This window comes from Corapipo altera, unplaced genomic scaffold (assembly GCF_003945725.1).
Source record: "Corapipo altera isolate COAL_440 unplaced genomic scaffold, ASM394572v1 0, whole genome shotgun sequence".
Classification (NCBI taxonomy): domain Eukaryota; kingdom Metazoa; phylum Chordata; class Aves; order Passeriformes; family Pipridae; genus Corapipo; species Corapipo altera.
The window spans coordinates 19,633,011-19,651,836 of record NW_020884872.1 but is presented as its reverse complement, the minus strand read 5'-3'; the positions used below and the strand labels follow the sequence as shown (position 1 = coordinate 19,651,836).

Below are 18,826 nucleotides of genomic sequence, written 5' to 3'. Positions count from 1 at the left end.
ATGAGATAGCATAGAAACAAGAAAATTGTGTTTCCATCTCATCTGACTTCATTCCTTTGTCTGTGCTTTTATGGTGCTCATCTAGATTTTTCATAGTATAAAGTATTTGAAGGTCACTGTGACAGGTTAATGCACATACTTCTTCATTGCCAGAGCTTGAAATAAAAATCAACATCTCCAAGAGACACATACTCACTAGAAGATTATATAGAATTTTCCTTGAATGAAATTACTTGGTTCAGTTACAAAACCAGTTATTTTCTAGGCTAGGCTCTAAATAAAAGCAAAATAAAAAGAAGAGGGAGGGCTACAAAATTAAGGTTTCCTGAGATGCCCATCATTTGGAATGCCTGAAAAGTGTCTGGTGTACATCTTCTGCAAATTGTGTCCCTGTACACAATGTCATCTACATTATGCCAGCATGACAGCATTATAGCAGCCAAAATATCTACGTGATTTTCAATATTCTACATATTGAGTCTCAGTCCGTATTTAAGCTGTTAGACTGAAAAACCTTGTAATTCAATCAGCAGAGCTACGCAAAATCTTTGAAATCAGAACAGTCTTTTGTTAAAAGAGCTATGGAACCACTGGAAGTGTTATTTAGGAATGTGGCAGAGAGAATCAACAGCCCAAATTTTAGAAATCTTGGCATACTTTTGTTCTTGATCTCTAAGAAAAGCATCCAAATGTTTAAAAAAAACCTACCTCAAATAATTTGAAATATTTAAATAATTTCCATGTTTCAAAGTAGTCATGTGTGTCTTTGTTACATGTTTAATATATCTGTGGTTTTAAAAACTTTTCATAGTTCACTGTAAAGCTAGTTTCTGAGTGGTAAATCCCTCATGTGAGGTGATGCTCAGCTCCAGCCCATTTCCAGGCCTAGAGTCCAAACCCAAATCCCACCCTATGTGGCATGCACATGCCTTGTGCTCTATCCTAGCCAATCACATGCAAAATTAAGAGAAAAAGCATCAAAATAAGATCTTTCGGACTTTATCATTTCATCATACTTTCATGCTTTTATGGTGCAGGAATTCCAAATATTTAGAACTTTTTTAATGTGTTTTAACTAGAAAAAGCCTGTGGTTGTTTATTTGCTTTTTTTCTTGCTTTGTTAAAGTTGAGTCTAGTTTAACTCTGATCTTGTAAGCCAAGGAGATATATAAGAGTTTCATATTTCTATTGATCTCTGTGAGAGTCCTTACTGACTGTTATGGGGACCACCCATAACAGCAGTAAAAGTGTGGTCTGCTTAACCCCTGCTCAGATATTGCTGTGGGAAAGCTGCCCTACCTGTGGTTTCTTTCTCTCCATCACTGGCTCTTTTCAAGCAGTCTGCAAGTTTTTAAACTCCACTGGAGTTTTAACTCCATTTGAAAGTTCAGAGTAGAAAAGGTTTCTTCATCTCTTCAACATGTTCTTCCTGCTTTCCAGATAAAAACCATCTTGAGTGGGTTCATTATTAGGGGCTACCTGGGAAAGTGGACACTTTTAATCAAAACAGTCACCTTGGTTCTGGTGGTATCTTCAGGCCTCAGCCTTGGGAAAGAGGGGCCGTTAGTCCACGTGGCCTGTTGCTGTGGAAACTTCTTCAGCAGCCTTTTCTCAAAGTACAGCAAGAATGAAGGAAAGAGAAGAGAGGTGAGGTTGGCTCACGTTATCTCTAATTTCCCTGTCTGATTACTCGGGGCTTCAAAGGACTCATGCCTTGCATGTAAACATTTGTTTTGTAGGTGCTTTCAGCTGCAGCTGCTGCAGGAGTTTCTGTTGCCTTTGGGGCTCCAATTGGAGGTGTGCTTTTCAGTCTGGAAGAGGTGAGACCTGGAAGTTCACTTGCTTCAATAAATATATTTTCATTTGACACTTTTTTCTAAGATCACTCTTTTTTTTCCAAGTATTTATATGCTTATTTTTTCTTCTAAAGCAAAAACAACCTTTGATTTCCAGTAATAAGAAATAACCAGATATTTTAGCCTAATTTGAGTAGCAAAGCAGCACTGGCTTTCTGGAAACAAATTAGATGATTCAATTTGGAAATGTGTCTCTGGGCTGAGGTTTCTCCAGCTTTCTGCTTGCTGACGCATGAGCCAAGCTGTCAAGCATCCATTTTATACTCTCTGGACAGCAACTCTGAATTTAGATTTTTTGATTTTTAACTCGTTGCTGCTCTCTGTCTGAAATCTGAAAATGCCTTTTCTAATACCTTTGTGAACATATTCTGGTTGTGGTAAGGACTAGTGCTCCCAGTGAAGTAAAATGAAACAGGTGGGGATGGCAGTTAAAAGGAGCACCCTCTGTCACACTCAGTGAAATGTTTATGGTCTCTTCTGGGTTTTAGGTCAGCTATTACTTTCCTCTGAAAACCCTCTGGAGGTCATTTTTTGCTGCTCTTGTGGCTGCCTTCACACTGAGGTCCATTAATCCTTTTGGGAACAGCCGACTGGTCCTGTTCTACGTGGAGTACCACACCCCCTGGTACATGGCCGAGCTCTTCCCCTTCATCTTACTCGGTGTCTTTGGGGGCCTCTGGGGCACCCTCTTTATCCGATGCAACATCGCTTGGTGCAGGAGGCGAAAAACCACCAGGCTTGGGAAATACCCAGTGCTGGAGGTCATAGTGATTACAGCCATCACTGCCATCATCGCCTACCCCAACCCCTACACACGGAGGAGCACCAGCGAGCTGATCTCGGAGCTCTTCAATGACTGTGGGGCCCTGGAGTCCTCACAGCTCTGTGACTACATCAATGACCCCAACATGACCCGGCCAGTGGATGACATTCCCGACAGACCTGCTGGCCCTGGAGTCTACTCTGCCATGTGGCAGCTCGCCTTGGCTTTGGTGTTTAAAATTGTCATCACGATATTCACTTTTGGAATGAAGGTAAGTCGGGGACAAGTGCAGAAGCTGCCATGAGCACAAGGCACAGATGGGTTGCTGTCGGCAGCTTGGTCTGGCTGGCAGGGCTTGTGTGCCTCTGACCTAGGCCCAGCACGTGGGTGCTGCTGAGATGCTGCTGCCTCACCTGCCTGCCAGCACCTTGCTCTGTGGGCCGCTGCTTTTCCACCTTCTAGTCATCTGTGCTTTTGTTAGGTGAAGAAGAAATCTTTATGGGAATTTAAATCTGCTGTTGCCAATAAGCAAATTCAAGATGATTCCCACTGCAGCTGTTTTTTAGCTCTGTCATGGGTATGGACTATTTACATTGTTGTTTGTCTAGGTAGATTAATGTCTTAATGTGCCTCAAGGTAGCTATTCTCAGGGAATTAATAATTTTAAATTGACTATTTTACACATTTAAAGCATCACAAAAATATAAAATTATCTTAAAAGGTCTATTTTTGAATCTTTTTAAGAACTGTAGCTTGGAAAAAAGAGGGAATGAATAGGAGGACTAACAGATATATGATTCGATTATTCTGGATTTGCAACTTTTTCTTTCAACAACTCCTCCTCCCCCTAAATGAATGATGAAAGATTCAAGAACAATTTATCCAAGCTTTCAATATATACTAAGATGTTTTTGGTGAGCTCTATATATCTGATTGCTAGAGCCCATAAAAAACACATATCTGTCTGTCTACATCTCCCATTATCTGAGCACTTAGTTCTGGATCTGATGGTAGCAGATGATGGGAAGTTTTTCTGTGTTCTACATTATATTTTATACTGTACTCAAAGCTAAAGTTTCTCATCTTCTCTTGAACACTACACTTGAACTGAGGATCCATCTTTTAGCCCTTCACTCTGGAAACAGATTTATGGCTGGCAGCCAGTTATTATGCTTGTTCATTTAAAAACTTTACTTCTTTATTTGACATGTGGTTCTTTATTTATCCAGTATATTTAAAATATGTTAAAAGCAGTTGACAGTTTCAACTATTTTGTAAAAAAACAGACAAAATAGCTTTACCCACTAAATCTGGAAGACTCAATCCAACTGTATTAGCAAAGTTAACACTATATGGTGTAGGATATAGCATCCGCTGTTATCAGTCCTAATGCCTCTGGGCCATGCTGAGGTGGTTAGTTTAGTTCTCTAGAAAGCTCAAGGTATATTTTCAGACTTAAAAAGATATAACAAGCTTTCCTCTCTAAAAACAATAAAACACCATACAAGCCCATGTCAAACATCTGAGTTGTCTTCTCCACTGGAGAATAGATCTCCAACTTGCAGGTACATTGGACATCTAAGAGGAAACACACTTAGTCAAGGCAAAGTAAATTTTCATTTTCTTGGTTTTTTTCTTCTCATTTCAATACTGTATCTTAATGATTTGTAGCTTGTCTGTATAGCAGACAATGAAGTAATGATTCATAGAGCTTCCTGAAAAATACGTAGCAAACTGAGATGAAGAAATTGCTGTCTCTGAGCAGTCAACCTCTTTTCTCTGAATTTTTATTCTGCATTTGACATTTAATTTAAAATCTGGTCTGATTTAACCTGAAAATGTAGTAATAAAACCATAAAGTGCTCCATCTGATAGAGAGTGAAATCAAGATGTTATTTTCTGTTAAGCTCCTTCTTAAGCCTATGACAGAATCATGAACAGTTCCTGACTTTCTGCCGAGAAAGCAATAAAGGCAAAGCCAGGAGCATCTTGACTTTGAAAGTAGACTATTATTCAGAAGCACCATTTATCTCCCAAATTCAGTGTGATGCAGCAAGTAGGATTCAAAATTAATTTAAAAAATGCATTAACATTTTATAAAGCTATTAATACACATGTAGCCACATAAACTCAGTTACTGCAGAAACCTATGTCAGACCATGGAGATCAGCACTGTAGGCTGCCATGAGGCTATGGCCTTCTGAGCCAGTACTTAATAAGGAAACTTGGTCTTCTTACTCATAATAAAAAATTGTTTGATACTAGTAATTTTATTCAAGGTGCTCATGTGTCTTTATTTCATTCCAGATCCCTTCAGGCCTTTTCATTCCTAGCATGGCTGTTGGAGCCATGGCTGGAAGGATGGTTGGGATTGGAGTAGAGCAGCTGGCATATCACCATCATGACTGGATCATCTTCAGGAACTGGTGCAGACCTGGGGCAGACTGTGTCACACCAGGACTTTATGCAATGGTTGGAGCTGCAGCTTGCTTGGGTATGAAAAAACATGTACACATGAAAAACACTGATGTTTGGTGACATACAAATTGTATTTGTGCTATGCTGGCATTTCTGGATGTAACAGAGGCTGAAATCAAGATGTGATGGTCTAAAGGATGGGCAGCTGCCTCTAATGACCTCCAGTGATCTACCAGGTAGTCAGCAACAGAGAGACTTGCAGCCACCAATGGCTACTCCTTCTAATCCATCAAAAAGCACAGACAAGGAAAATAAAAAACCTAAAGTTAGGCTGCAAGTTTCCACGTAGCAGTATTTTTACTTGGTTTTTTTCCTTTTGATGTAATTAAATTCACTGTAACTGGACTAAAACTATTTATTTGTTTAGACTGTGCTCTCTCTCAGTACAGGGAATACAATTCCTGGTTCTGATAAAATTTTAAACTTACAGAGGTAGAAATTTTGGGTCTTATTTTGGCTGTGTGTCATGCTATGGTCAACTGAGCTGTATTTTGGTTTTTGTTTTGACCATAAGCCAATATCAGATTACACTCAATTAATAGGATTTATTGGTTATAACAGCAATGATCTGTTAACTATTAAAGCAAGATCATTGAATAATGATCTCACATATCAAATTTCTATCCGTAGATGCAAGAGGAATGTTACAAGCATACCATCTGAACATTTTTTTTGCCTGATCATATCTTTCCCTTCTGTACTTGTATGGTCTCTCTCATTTAATTGTTGTTATTGATATTGTCATTAGCTGATGAAAAAGTAGTGGGGTGCATAACACATGATTAATGCGATTGGGTAGGTTTGAAATGAAAGATGTATTCAAGGAAGAGCTGGAAATTTTTCATATTTGGATGCTTATATTGGAAAAGCAGGATCATTTGTGTGATCAGTTATAGAGGAAGGAAGGGTGGGATTTGCTTGAAAATTTTATGTCTGTAATGTAGAGCTAAACATCTGAGCTAGCTGTCTTGATACCCTTCACAGTTAAACCAGAAAAATGAGACACTGGAAAGATCAGTCTTATCTGGCAACACACATCTAAAACCAGGGCAAATGAACAGATAAATTTGGCCTCAAAAGGGCCTATTTTTCTCCAGAAATTGTATAGGCATCTTCCCTTTGGATGAGAACACCTACAGCAGTGTAGACACATTAAAATAGCTAGGATTAATCTTACTGTCAAAACAAGTAAAATGCTTTCTCATCTTGATAAATGATCTTAATGTTCATAATAGAAATAATACACAAAAATTTTGCTCTGATATTCCAGCTGATCAGCTAGTCTGCATAGAATGATAGAATCTTAGAATATGCTGAGTTAGAAGGGACCAAGGAGTCCACTTCCTGGCCCTGCACAGGTCACCCCAAGAGTCACACCATGTGCCTGAGAGTGTTGTCCATACGCTTCTTGAACTCTGTCAGGCTTGGTGCTGTGACCACTGCCCTGGGGAGCCTGTTTCAGTGCCCAAGCACCCTCTGGGTGAAAAATCTTTTCCTGATATCCAACCTGAATCTCCCCTGGTGCAGCTTCATGCCATTTCCTCGGGTCCTGTCACTGGTCACGAGAATGAAGAAATCAGTAGCTGTTCTCTGCTTCCCCATGTGAGGATGTTGAAGACCACAATGAGGTGTCCCCTCAGTCTCCTACAGGCTGAACAGACCAAGTGACTCAGCCGCTCCCCTCCAGACCCTTCACCATCTTCATTGCCCTCCTTTGGATGCTCTCTAATTGCTTAAAGTCTTTTTTATATTGTTGTGCCCAGAACTTCAAACAGTACTCAAGGTGAGGCCGCAGTAGTCTCTTCTTTTAAAAGGTCCAGATTAAGGCGCAGTGATTTTAATAGTATGGTGAGACATACAGCAGAATGGTCACAGCTTGTACTTAAGACTAAGACCCGTCTTGTCTAGAGTAAAAGATATGGAGTTAGTATTAAATGATCCTTGCTCTGGTATCTGCTCTCAGCTTTTCAGAGCCAGAAGTTTAAGGCATTCCTCAGATGAAAGTCATATCTGGATCACTGTGTTAAGTAATCAACAATCTAGTTTTCCTGTATGCTGCTAGATGAACAGCATCTTTTTATGACCTGTTTCTGATTTCTCTGATCTAAAATGGTACTTTATTTTGAGGCCTAAAAATAGCAATTCATTACATTTACCTTTTGAACAGAGGCAAATAAATGTTACCTAATAATTCAGGGATACATACACACTTGTCTGCAGTTATGTGGGTATTTTTATCCTTTAATGTAAAGTGATGGAGCAATGAGGTTGCTTATGAAATTAATACTGGAAGACTAGACTGAAAAATATAGCTACAACCCTGTCTATGGCTGCATGCCTAGATGGCCTCAAACTAAGTTATACACAGTTCAAACTGTATTACTATACTGATATCAAAAGCTAGGCTTTAACTATAACATAGCTCTTGCAGTAGCCCTAAGCTATTATAACATAGGATTTTGTAACCGTGTTGTGCCCAAAGATAATGCTTAGCTTTCTCTTCAGTATGAATCCTATAGATAGGCCAGTGTAAAAGCCACCTCTCCATGCTCCTACTTGACTCAGCTGTGGTACTTAACCTGATTCTTGGAGTAATTTCAGAGGGGTAATGGCAGGATTTAATTTTAGTTTCTCAAGTTTGAGATTATTTTTTTTGGCATCCTTTCTGGTTTTTAAGCTCTGTCTTGGCATTCATTGTTTGCTTTTCAATGTTAGCATCTTTGGCATCAGCAAGTTCACTCAACCTTCTTGATGAAAATTGCAGTAGATGAAAAATATGTTTCTTCAGTGAAATAAGCCCAAAAATACTTCACAAAGTATAAGGGCAAAGTACTCAGCATGAATAATTACATGCCTTTACAAGTGTAAGACTCAAAAATATAAATGAGTTGCTTAGTATGTATACCAGCACTGAGAGAAACTTGACTCTTTTCCTTGTTGGCAGGTGGTGTTACTCGAATGACAGTCTCTCTGGTGGTGATTATGTTTGAGCTAACAGGAGGCCTGGAGTACATTGTACCTCTTATGGCTGCAGCTGTCACAAGCAAGTGGGTGGCAGATGCCTTTGGAAAAGAAGGGATCTATGAAGCTCACATTCATCTGAATGGCTACCCATTTCTGGATGTGAAAGATGAATTCACCCACCGAACCCTGGCAACTGATGTGATGAGACCAAGACGTGGGGAAGCTCCTCTCTCTGTTCTGACACAGGACAGCATGACGGTGGAGGATGTTGAGACACTTATCAAAGAGACTGACTACAATGGCTTTCCAGTAGTGGTTTCAAAAGACTCGGAGAGACTTATTGGATTTGCACAGAGACGAGAGCTGATTCTTGCAATAAGTGAGTAGAGTATCAGTGTGCAGAAGTTTGATTTTGAAAGGAGTTTTGATTTACTAGTTGCTAGGACCTGGAAGCTTTTCTATTGCTTCATACCACCTAGTGGAATTCTGTGGGCTTGACCTTTGTAGGCTTAATTTTGCTGTCATTTAAACCAGTACAATACAAGAAGAAGCTGGAGCAGTCATAAACTTTTGTCACCCTGTGATGAAATATAAATTCCTGTGCTTCTTTTTGTTGTACTATCTCAGTTTTACTCACATGTAGGCCTTTATCCCTACAGGTGGAAACCTTTTCAGTGGAGGATGTTTGGTAAAAATTGCTGAGTTTTGTCTAGCATCCAGTGGATAGCTGGCTGGTTACCTGAGAGCCCACATCCAGGCCATCAAAGGCTTTGACCCAGCAGACCTTTTCCTGGTTGGCCTGATGGCTAAGTAGAGATGATTGAAAAATAGGTGTATTTGATGAAAGCAAGTTTTCCCAGCTTTTCCGTATCCAGGGCATCCAGAACTGCAGAGGTGTGCAAGGCTGCCAAATCAGTCCCACTGTCTGCTCACAATTCTGGCAGTCCTGTTGAGGCCCAGATGGGCAGGCAGGCAAGCTGCTGTCTGGACACGGTTGCCTTGTACTTTGCAGGAGAGTGGAAGATCTGGTATATCCAAATCTCCTTGACTTGGAATTATTCTTCTCTGCCTGCACTTGTTTCATCCCTCTGCTTCAGGCACCTTTAAAAAATTGTTGTCTCAGATGAAAATTCCCATATTTTTCAGATGAGAAAATTAATAAATGGAAAATTGGGGTTATTTTTGAAGGTCACTTTAGAGCTCTCTTCTCACAAAGCTAAAATAAAATTTGAAATAACAGTACTCTTTAAAGACGTTTTTTTAATGCCTATTTATTTTCATGTCTGGGATGAAAAAAAGACTCAGTCTAAGTCTTTAGACCTAAATTTTATATTAATTTATTTAAGGACATTCAACTATTACTTGATTCCCCTCTTCTCATCTCACAGAATAAAGTCATCAATACTACATGCAGAAGAAGAAAAGAGATGACAGAGATTTCACAGAGATACTGTTTCAACCAAGAATCCTCAGCTTCTTTCTCAGGCCCAATTAACTGTGCATCAGCAGTATGCTGATTCCCTGGTGGTCCAAGGAATAGTCTGGGGAAGTACTCCAGTTCCCTCAAACATCTGAATTCTTGGATGATGGCAATAGCTACCAAGTCCTGCATCAAATACCCATTCACACAGAGCTATCTGCCTCATGATTTGCCCCTACATAATTTGTTACTGAGCAGAGCACTGAGCATGCTCTAGAAATGCATCCAGTGCCTGTAGAGTTAATGGCAATGCCATTTCCAATTGCTCAGAAGCATCCTCAGGAGGATCCTTCCACTGATCCTTGTTGAGTAGGTAGGCAGGTCAGGTGGGCAGAGTCACCTTCTGGGAATAGGTGTCTACATTTTAGATGACACCTACTTTACAGTCTTACAGAGGGGAGTATTTGACCCTGTAAAGCTTTTCTTAAATTTGGCCAGCTCCAGAGGCACTGTACAAAAGACAGAGCCTTGGACAATAGCCAGGTGGCCTGTATAACATGCTTTTCCCAGCGTGGAGTTGAGAGAGCAACGTATTTGATGTAGGCTGTGAAATGTGAACTCCTGAATATGAGAGGCTGTTTCACATTTGGGAGAACTAATTCACTCTCTAGCTGCGACAAGAGCCTTCTACATCGATTACGCTTTAAAACTAGACATCGTCATCCATTTGCTTTGCTCTTTCTGTTAATCTGTATCTGCTTTTCTTACCCACCGACTGCAAAAATGATCCATTCTGTTTTACTTTACTCCTACTCCCCCGTCCAGTGAGACTGTGTACAAAATCCACCATTTTTCTGATGCCACTGAATTTACTCTGTAGTACTACATCGTTCAAATTTCTCCAGAGACATGTTTGACATGGAAGAGTGAAATCCTGGCTTTGGCTAATCACTGTTGTTCAGGGTCATTGCTGTCTTGGGAACAGCAATGTGGTAACTGAAGCGCTTGGCCTTATTTCTTTGGGTGCAGCTTTGGGAAGGAAATACCTTGCTGTCAAAGGTTTTTATCAAAGGTGGGAGTTACCTTCAGTTTGATTAATGTTACCTCTTGGCACAGGTCATGCATCAAAGAACTATGCAGGCATATTCACACTGGAAATCAGATGTATGAATCAAAGCGAACTGAGACAAAGCTAGCATCAATTCTGTAAATTGCAATAGAGCTTGTAATATGTAGGGTGAGAAGGTTGAAAATCATATACTGTGCTGATATTAGGTTTGAGCCAGCACTGCTCCAGTTCCAGAAATATTACAAGACAATGATCATTAAACATAAAAAAAAAATCACAGCTGGAATATGTTGCAAACAATTGCTGTCTACACATTACAAGTCACAGGAGCAGGTTTCTGCACTTTATTGATGGCAATGAGCTCCAAGAATATATACATATGCTTTGAGTATGTCTGATTTGCTGTATCTCTTAAGAACAGAAGTAACCTGTGTTTATCAAAGGTAGTAGTTCTAACTATTTACAAGAATTTATAAAAAAAAAAAAAGGAGACAGAGTTAAACCCTCAGAGCCAAACATGTGATATGCTTATTCTGGGGAGAGAGAAGTTGTCTCTCGTTTGGATATCTGTCTCCGATATTGTTTACACTCTATAGTGTTGAGTAGAAATGAGGTAAACACTACAAAGAAAATAAACTACTTCCATGCTAAGAATTCTTCTTGGAACATACTTTAAAGTAAAAGGCTTATACTGATGACGTAAACTCCAGATGCAGGGTGATGTTCACTGTGTAGTTTGACCAAAGTATTAATGATAGCTTTTGAACTTTTAAAAGTGGTCAAATATGTGCTATTGAGAAAAACGTATCAAACTCATTTATCTCTATATTTTGTTCCTCCCTTTACTATTTTCCTTTAAGTAGGATAGTATTTTTCATTTCTCTTTTAAAATCTATATATGCAAACTCTATTTAAGGAATTGAGAGTAAGCCTACAAAATTTATTCTGCATGCCAGAGAGGTGTGCTGTTCTAGAACAATACCACACTGCCCCAAATCCCTGGGATGTGAGTTTGTAGTTCCCTAGCTTTTCATGCATAAATCCATTCACCATGTCCACATTTTCCCAACTCCACTGAGAAGTTTTTCTCCAAGCCAGCTGGGACCATACACAACAGCTGCTGAGTCCACTCATTCAGGCATATAATAAAATTTCTTTTGCGATTCTCACAATGGAGGAAATTACATATGGTCATTTGAATTTGACAGAAATTGGATTAGTGATGTTTGTGAAGGCAGTGAACTGCATATTTATTCAGAAAAAGCGTTATGCCAACCAAGGAATAGTAAGTGCCTGTGAAAATATCACTTATATTTGCTTCAAGGGAGCAATGTCTCGAGGAAATTCAAGTTTGCTCAGTAACCCCAGCTTCTGGGAATTAAGTATGTTAAAGACAAAACCAAACTACTACCTTTGCATTCCAAAGGAGGACTTTTTTTGTTTGTTTGTTATCAAGCCTAATTCGCTGTCTACATTGATCTTTCTGTTGCACAGAGAATGCAAGACAGCGTCAGGATGGGGTGGTGAGCAACTCCATCGTGTACTTCACCGAGGACCCCCCAGAACTGCCACCCAACAGTCCCCATCCACTGAAACTGCGTCGTATTCTCAACCTGAGCCCTTTCACTGTCACTGACCACACACCAATGGAGACTGTGGTAGATATTTTCCGAAAGCTTGGACTCCGGCAGTGTCTTGTCACTCGCAGTGGGTGAGTAGTTGCTGAGTCAAGCACACTTAGAGAATCTGAGGAGATTTTCTTCAGCATTAACAAAACCAGCATTGTTGTTATTTAAAGGCAAGTATAGACGGTAGCTAATTAATCACCACCTCTGAGACAGTCAAGTGAATATTTTTATTTTTTCTTATTTTACGAATGGAAGAATAAGGGAACATCACCCAGAGTCTCTCCAAGGCAGCAAAAGAAGTCAGACTCAGAACCAAAATGGTGTTTGCTGGGTTTTATGTTTCATTCCGTTCTCCCAAATCCTTAGTGTATTTAGATAAAGTAAATATAAATACAAAATAAACTGTTCTGACTCCCACTATCACTCAGGTTTCAACAGAGGCAGATCTGGTGATAGTATTGTTTGGAAAGAATGTGTCTCTTTCTAGACATCCAGCTAGATTAGATGCTTGTGAAGAGTGTGATAAAGGTGTCCCTGGTGGAAAATTAATCTGTTCAACTTTGTTTATGGGATAATGAAAAGGCATATAAACCAAAGGCCCTCAGAAAAAAAAAAAACAGCTGAAGGAGGTGGGCAAACACGAAATTAGGAGAGTAAAAAGCTGCACCATGTGGAGTAGAAATAACATCCCATAGTTCCAATGGGGTTTGAGATATTTGGGCATTGTGGCTCATCCCAGGATCCAGTAGTAAGAAGAAACTTTACAACAGGATAACAAAGCCAGAACCCTTGCTTTCAAATATGGAAGACTAAAATTTATTCTTTTGTCAAGATACCTTTTTGTTATGCAAAAATATCATGTATCAGTTGTTATTATTAATGCAGTGTCCTCAACATTAAGAAAATAAGAATCATTAGTGGGATGCAGATTTAGGTCCTGATTGTAGGTGCCTGGATTTGGAAATTTTGACCTTGAGTTTTGGCACTTACATGAAATGAAAAGTGGAAAAACTATAACGATGACATTGTTTCAAAATTCAATGCCTAATGGTCTTCAAGGACTGGAAGTAAAAGCCCTTGAATACTGAGAGTTATGAAATTTTTGACTGTTGGGGCCAGACATCCCGTAGGCCATGTCTTTCTTGATGGGTATAGTACATTTAGGTTCACATAAATGAGAAATTACCCTTTAAATTTGAAGGAATTGTGCTGTTGGACAGCAAGAGTTTCAGAAATTCTGTGCTTTAGCTTACTTTGTGTATTACCAAGCACTGATGTCTTCATTTTGTGCTGTTGTTCCTCTACAGCCTGAGCCTAAGGAAACTCATTATTTTGTTACACGAAGTGTTAGTTGTTGTAGCTTCTCACTCAGTCATGTTCCCAACAAAAAGAGGTAACAAACCAAAGTATCTCACTTTATTATCATGGCCAGAGTAGTAGAAATACATGAGGTGAAAATACTTTTATAAAAAGATAATCACTGGGGAATGGATGAGATGGACAGTGCTATATGGAAGCACTCACAAAATGTCCTTGCAGCTGAACAGAAAAAAACCCCAGATGATATATGAGATGATTGTTGACCTTTCCTTTCCTTTTCTCCTCTAGGAGGCTGCTGGGTATCATAACTAAAAAGGATGTATTAAGACATATGGCTCAAATGGCAAACCAAGACCCTGAATCTATCATGTTTAACTAGACTGGTAAAGGAAGAAGAAAGTAACCCCAAAGGAATCTCTTCTAGATTAACATAAAGGCTATGTTTGGTGTTTCATCTTGTTTAAAAAGAAAAAGGTAATGTGTATGAGGAATGGCCTGATCTGCCTCTGACAGAGGGAGTGGATGCAGGACAGCACTTATTTAATGAGGAAGGCAGTTTAGAAGCTCTGAGCAGCTGCAGAGATCAAGCTGTGTTTCCTTAATGAGATTCCCAACAGCTCAATTGGAGTGTTGGTGGGTATAAGTGATGCGGTGCTTAGAGACAAAGAGCCAGGAGCACCAGTGGGATGCATCAAGTTCACAGTAACTCGTGAGGCAGGTGTGAAGGGTAGGAGACACTGTTTATGTACCAGCTGCCAGGAGAGATAAAGGTCTGTGTTCCAAGCTAGAGAGTGTATATTGAGTAATGTCAGTTGCTTTTGTTACTGAAATCATGGCTATTTATTTGCTACTGAATTATACCGTTTTCATAAGGGAAAAAATTGTCATATTTTTAAAGGAAAGATTTTGTCATTTTCATTTATTTTGTAAATGTTAAGTGAATCAAGACTGGAGTTAAGTCTTCAGAAGGGAGTAAGAGTACACTTCAACTCACTTTAAAATGTAGTGTCCCTTGCTCCCTGCTTTAGTCCTTTGAATTTGATACCATTTAGCATTTCTCTCAATCAACTCCCCTTACTAGTATTAAAATGTGACTTATTTGTAAGGATTTATTTTTTCTCTATGCAATTTTGCATACAGGTACTATAAAAATTAGTGTAAAACATAGAAACCCATGAAGGAATTTTCTAAAGCACTAAAAGGATGCTGATATCCATCTCTCATCAGTGTTAGTGACAAGAGATTGAATACCTCACCTATCTCCTTGTGTACATCATCATTTTTCACAAACTGATGAAGTTCTGCATTGATTCTTGGTCCTCCATTGAGGTCCTTTTTGTCATTGCTCTTTCTTGGCACTTATTCTGTAACAGATCTACTCTTTATCCATCTGTCAGTCATAGGATTGTGGAATTCCTCTCTACAACACTATGGCTGGATAAGATCAGAGTGACTGAGAATGCAAATGATGATAACAAAGCTTTAAGCATTTATCTACTTGCACCAAAAGCAAAATATTTAGCAGACCCTGGTAGGGAACTCTAAGTCACTCAGGTAAAAATGCTAAATTTTCCTAAACGTTTGTTCTGGTCCTACGTGAGATACAGTCAGTCAGCCCTTTAGTCAATACTGCTCTCAATAACAGAATACCAGATTGTACTCTCAGTTCACTGCCCAGCATTTGCTTTATAGCTATGAGCTTAAAGACTGGAGAAAGGTTGCATCCTGACTTGGATGCCCTGAATCCCTTTTAGAACTCCCAAGAGTCTGGTCCCTTCATTTGGGCATCTATGACCTCTTGTATTTTTGTTCAAATTCATATAGATAACTGGTTGTGTCCAGATGGTTCTCATGGACAGAGATGAGCCATGTCCTTTCATGCCAGAACAACCTGTTGCTTACTCCAGACCAAATCCAGACTGTTGGTCTAACATGTAGGCAATGTACATGATTATTGTGTCCCTGAACTGAGACAACTAGTCAGGTGCACCCTGAGTTAGATGGCTGAAGTTACATGTCACAAATTCCGCCTCTTATCTCCTGTGACCCTGCTTCCTTCTGGCATATGTCCCACTGCATTCACACGTAGTATGGCCCAAATTGTTGAAGTAAAAGAAACGGAAGTAAAGGGATAATTTTAATCTGCTAAGTACTCCATTTAACAATAGTGTTTGCAACAGATTGACATAAATTTATATAGCTCTTGCCAAAGCCCATAAATATTTCAGTGTATACTTTTTGTTAAGTGAACATCTGCAGTACAATGTATTATTAAAGGAATATTGTTAAAACTATATGAACTATAGAACTGAGCAAATCCTTCCTCCTGAAAATAGGAAATACAACATAATATGGTTATTTCTTATGTTTTTCTGTGAAGCTGTGAGCAGTCAAACTCATAAAAAACCAACCAAGTCAACAACAAAGCTCATAAACACTGGATTCCCTCATTTGAACAGAGATGCCATCATAAAATAAAATCAGTTCATTACCACAACTAAACCCAAGTGAGGCTTTGTACAAATGTCAGTTTCTACCCAAAACTTCTAGAATCTAAGGGTTTGGACTAAGCTGAATAGACTGGCTTTTGAGAGCAATCTTGTTCTTAGATTAAAACTGTAGAACTGTGTTCTACTTTCCACATTTGTAGCTGTTGATGTTAATACACACATTTGTTGAACACTTTCTCTGTCTTCCTTTATGTTTATGTAGTGTATTCTCCCCATCTGAGCAATCCAAAATACTTTTGTTCATAAACCAAGAGAAGTAAGTTGGTAAGTGAATTCAGCTACTATTTGAAATCAAATTCAAGGCTTCAGGTAAAAGTAGAGGTCTAAAGTCTTCTCTGTTAGTGAAGGAAATTTCAGTCCTTGTAGCATTATAATGTAGTTCATGGAAGGCTACCTCTGAAGAGCATCCACAGTACTGAGGGCTATGTTTGCTAAGAAGAACCAGGATGGTGTATCAACACTGAAAAACATTATCATTTTCTGAGAAAAAGACATGGAGTTGCCTAACTGAGGTTAATCTGGCTATGAATATGAATTCACATGGGTATTGACTTAATTTATCAGCTTAAACTCAGTGGCTATGCATAGGCATAAACTTGTGTGGTTAATTCCCATTAATACTCATAGGCCTGATTTACTAAAACCAAGAGTCACCCCTGTGATAGCTTGTAACCTTGTCTTAATGGGCTACTTAGGAGGAGCCCTCAGGGCTTAAAAACAGGATCCAAAAAAATGGCATGGTGGTTTGTAGGAATCAACAATGGAAGGAATCAAGATTTATGCAGTTATTGTGGATGCAGTTTGACCCTGGGACTATCACTCAAGTAAAAAGCAGGTAAATGAGTGTACAGCTCTCTTGTATCAAACATGTTCATTTTTAGATGGAATGCTTTAAAATATCTAAGAGGTCAAGGAAAAAACCTTTAGATATGTAACTGTGTACTGCTGCTCCTAGTTCCCGTGTCTTTTCAAAATATGTTAAATGCCCTTAGAGCAGGGGCTGATATCTAGCTGTCCAGAAACGGCACAGTCATGGCTAACTTCATTTGCTTGGCATTATCATCAAGGCCGAGGCTGATGCCAGAATGACACGGAGGGCTTTGAAACTGGATAGACTTTGTTAATTAGAAAACTTCCTCCATGCTACAGTCATCATTGCTCTTCACATGAGTGTCTGAAAGGAAAACACTCTTAATACAAATGAATAACATGCTTTTCTCAAAAAATGCAGTTATGATAGAATGATTTAATTTATTTCCCCATAACAAGCCCATTATCAGTCACTGTTTTCCATCTGTATTCCTAAATATGTCTCAGAAGTTACTGAATAGACTCCAAGAGGCATAGATCTCAGCCTTAACTACATATTTGAATTTGTGGAGGTCAAGATAGTCACATAGTGTGATCAATCTGAGTTACATAAGTACTTTAGTATATACTGCTCACTTCATGCAACCTCAGCTCAATCCTTGTGTTCAAGCAGTTGGCCTTCAAAGGTGTTGAACTAAACAAGAGAATGAAAACCTTTAAATGATGCAAGTTCAGTATTGTACCTTTGTTTTGCATGAACTGTGTTCAGTTACATTTAGCTTCTGGTGTGTACTTGAAGCAATCTGTACCAGAAAGTTTAATAATAAAGTACAGAACATGAAAGACATTAGACAGACACTTTGGCTGCCACATTAATAATTAGTATCATTAATAATTAGTATCATTAATAATGATACTAATTATTAATTCTTATGCTTTGATGAAGCAGAAAAAGAATATTTAAGAAGTACCGGAAATTCGTGGATTCCGTGTTGGAATGACACTATAATTATGACTACAGTTTTGCTTTGGTTTTATTTGTTGGGTTTTTTTGTTTGTTGGTTGGTTTTTGTTTCTGTTTTTTTAATTGTAGAAAACAGTGTATATGTTGCACTTATAAAAATGATGTTTGGACTCTATTTTTTAAATAAAACTGACAGTACTGGAAACATTTCTTGGTCATCTTACTAATTAGAGAAGTATTTCACTTAGTGCTTCTGTATGATTTTGATGTTTCCTTTTCCACCTATAGGGATAACTCAAGCCTGATGAATGATTTAGGATATCCAATTCAATTATGGGTTAGGTAACATTAAGTAAGGAGTTAGTAAAGTTCATACAGTGGACTTCAAAGAATCAGCCTTGACAGCTGGCTGTTTTATTTTCAGAAAAAAATGGTTTTAACTTCAGCATCATAAATCCCTTAGATATCTAAAAAGAGAAGAAAAAAGAGTTATCTTACTAGGTTGTTCTGTTTACAATAATCATGAAACTTCTTTAAAACTAGATGTTGCAAAGCCCCTATGGTTTCACTTTTGGATATATTTTTTCAGTTGTGCTTTAATTCAGAGCTAAGATCAAAGACTTAAAGTGACAGGTTCAATCATGCCCATTTAATTGGATGAAACATCCCCTAAATCTCTGTCAGAAGATAAATTCTAGGTAGTAGTGAGCTCCAGAAAAAAACCAAAGCACAGGAGGTGCCATCACCAGTCCTTACATTTTTTACAGTAGCGTCATGGTTAGAGACTCTGGATCTGGTAGGGCTGGAATCCAGTTATAATGTTAGATGAATGTCCTAAGTCACACAATACAGGTCTTGTGCAATTCAATTAGTTACTATGGTACAGCTCCTTCTTTGCTAACTGCTGCTCTAGTTGTCTTTCTGGCAAGGCAGAAGGAGCATTGTCCTACAAGCATTTGTAGACTTCTACTTAAAGATAACTCAGTTGGCTATTCTGAGTCAGGTTGAGATGCAGATTCTGTATCTTGATTGTCACAGGGAACT

At 38.8% G+C, this 18,826-nt stretch overlaps 1 protein-coding gene across 2 annotated transcripts in view; it reads left to right on the top strand.

Moving 5' to 3' along the window:
* CLCN4 (chloride voltage-gated channel 4) overlaps window positions 1-17,689 on the top strand; it is a 40,778-nt gene extending 23,089 nt beyond the window's left edge. For both annotated transcript variants that reach the window (XM_027639083.1, XM_027639074.1), the window contains 7 exons: window positions 1,441-1,647; window positions 1,740-1,820; window positions 2,345-2,890; window positions 4,927-5,113; window positions 8,042-8,440; window positions 12,045-12,261; window positions 13,787-17,689. In XM_027639083.1, the coding sequence (XP_027494884.1) occupies window positions 1,441-1,647; window positions 1,740-1,820; window positions 2,345-2,890; window positions 4,927-5,113; window positions 8,042-8,440; window positions 12,045-12,261; window positions 13,787-13,877 (1,728 nt within the window). In that variant the 3' untranslated portion in view covers window positions 13,878-17,689. The remainder of the gene's footprint in view (window positions 1-1,440; window positions 1,648-1,739; window positions 1,821-2,344; window positions 2,891-4,926; window positions 5,114-8,041; window positions 8,441-12,044; window positions 12,262-13,786) is intronic.
* The last annotated feature ends 1,137 nt before the right edge of the window (window positions 17,690-18,826 follow it).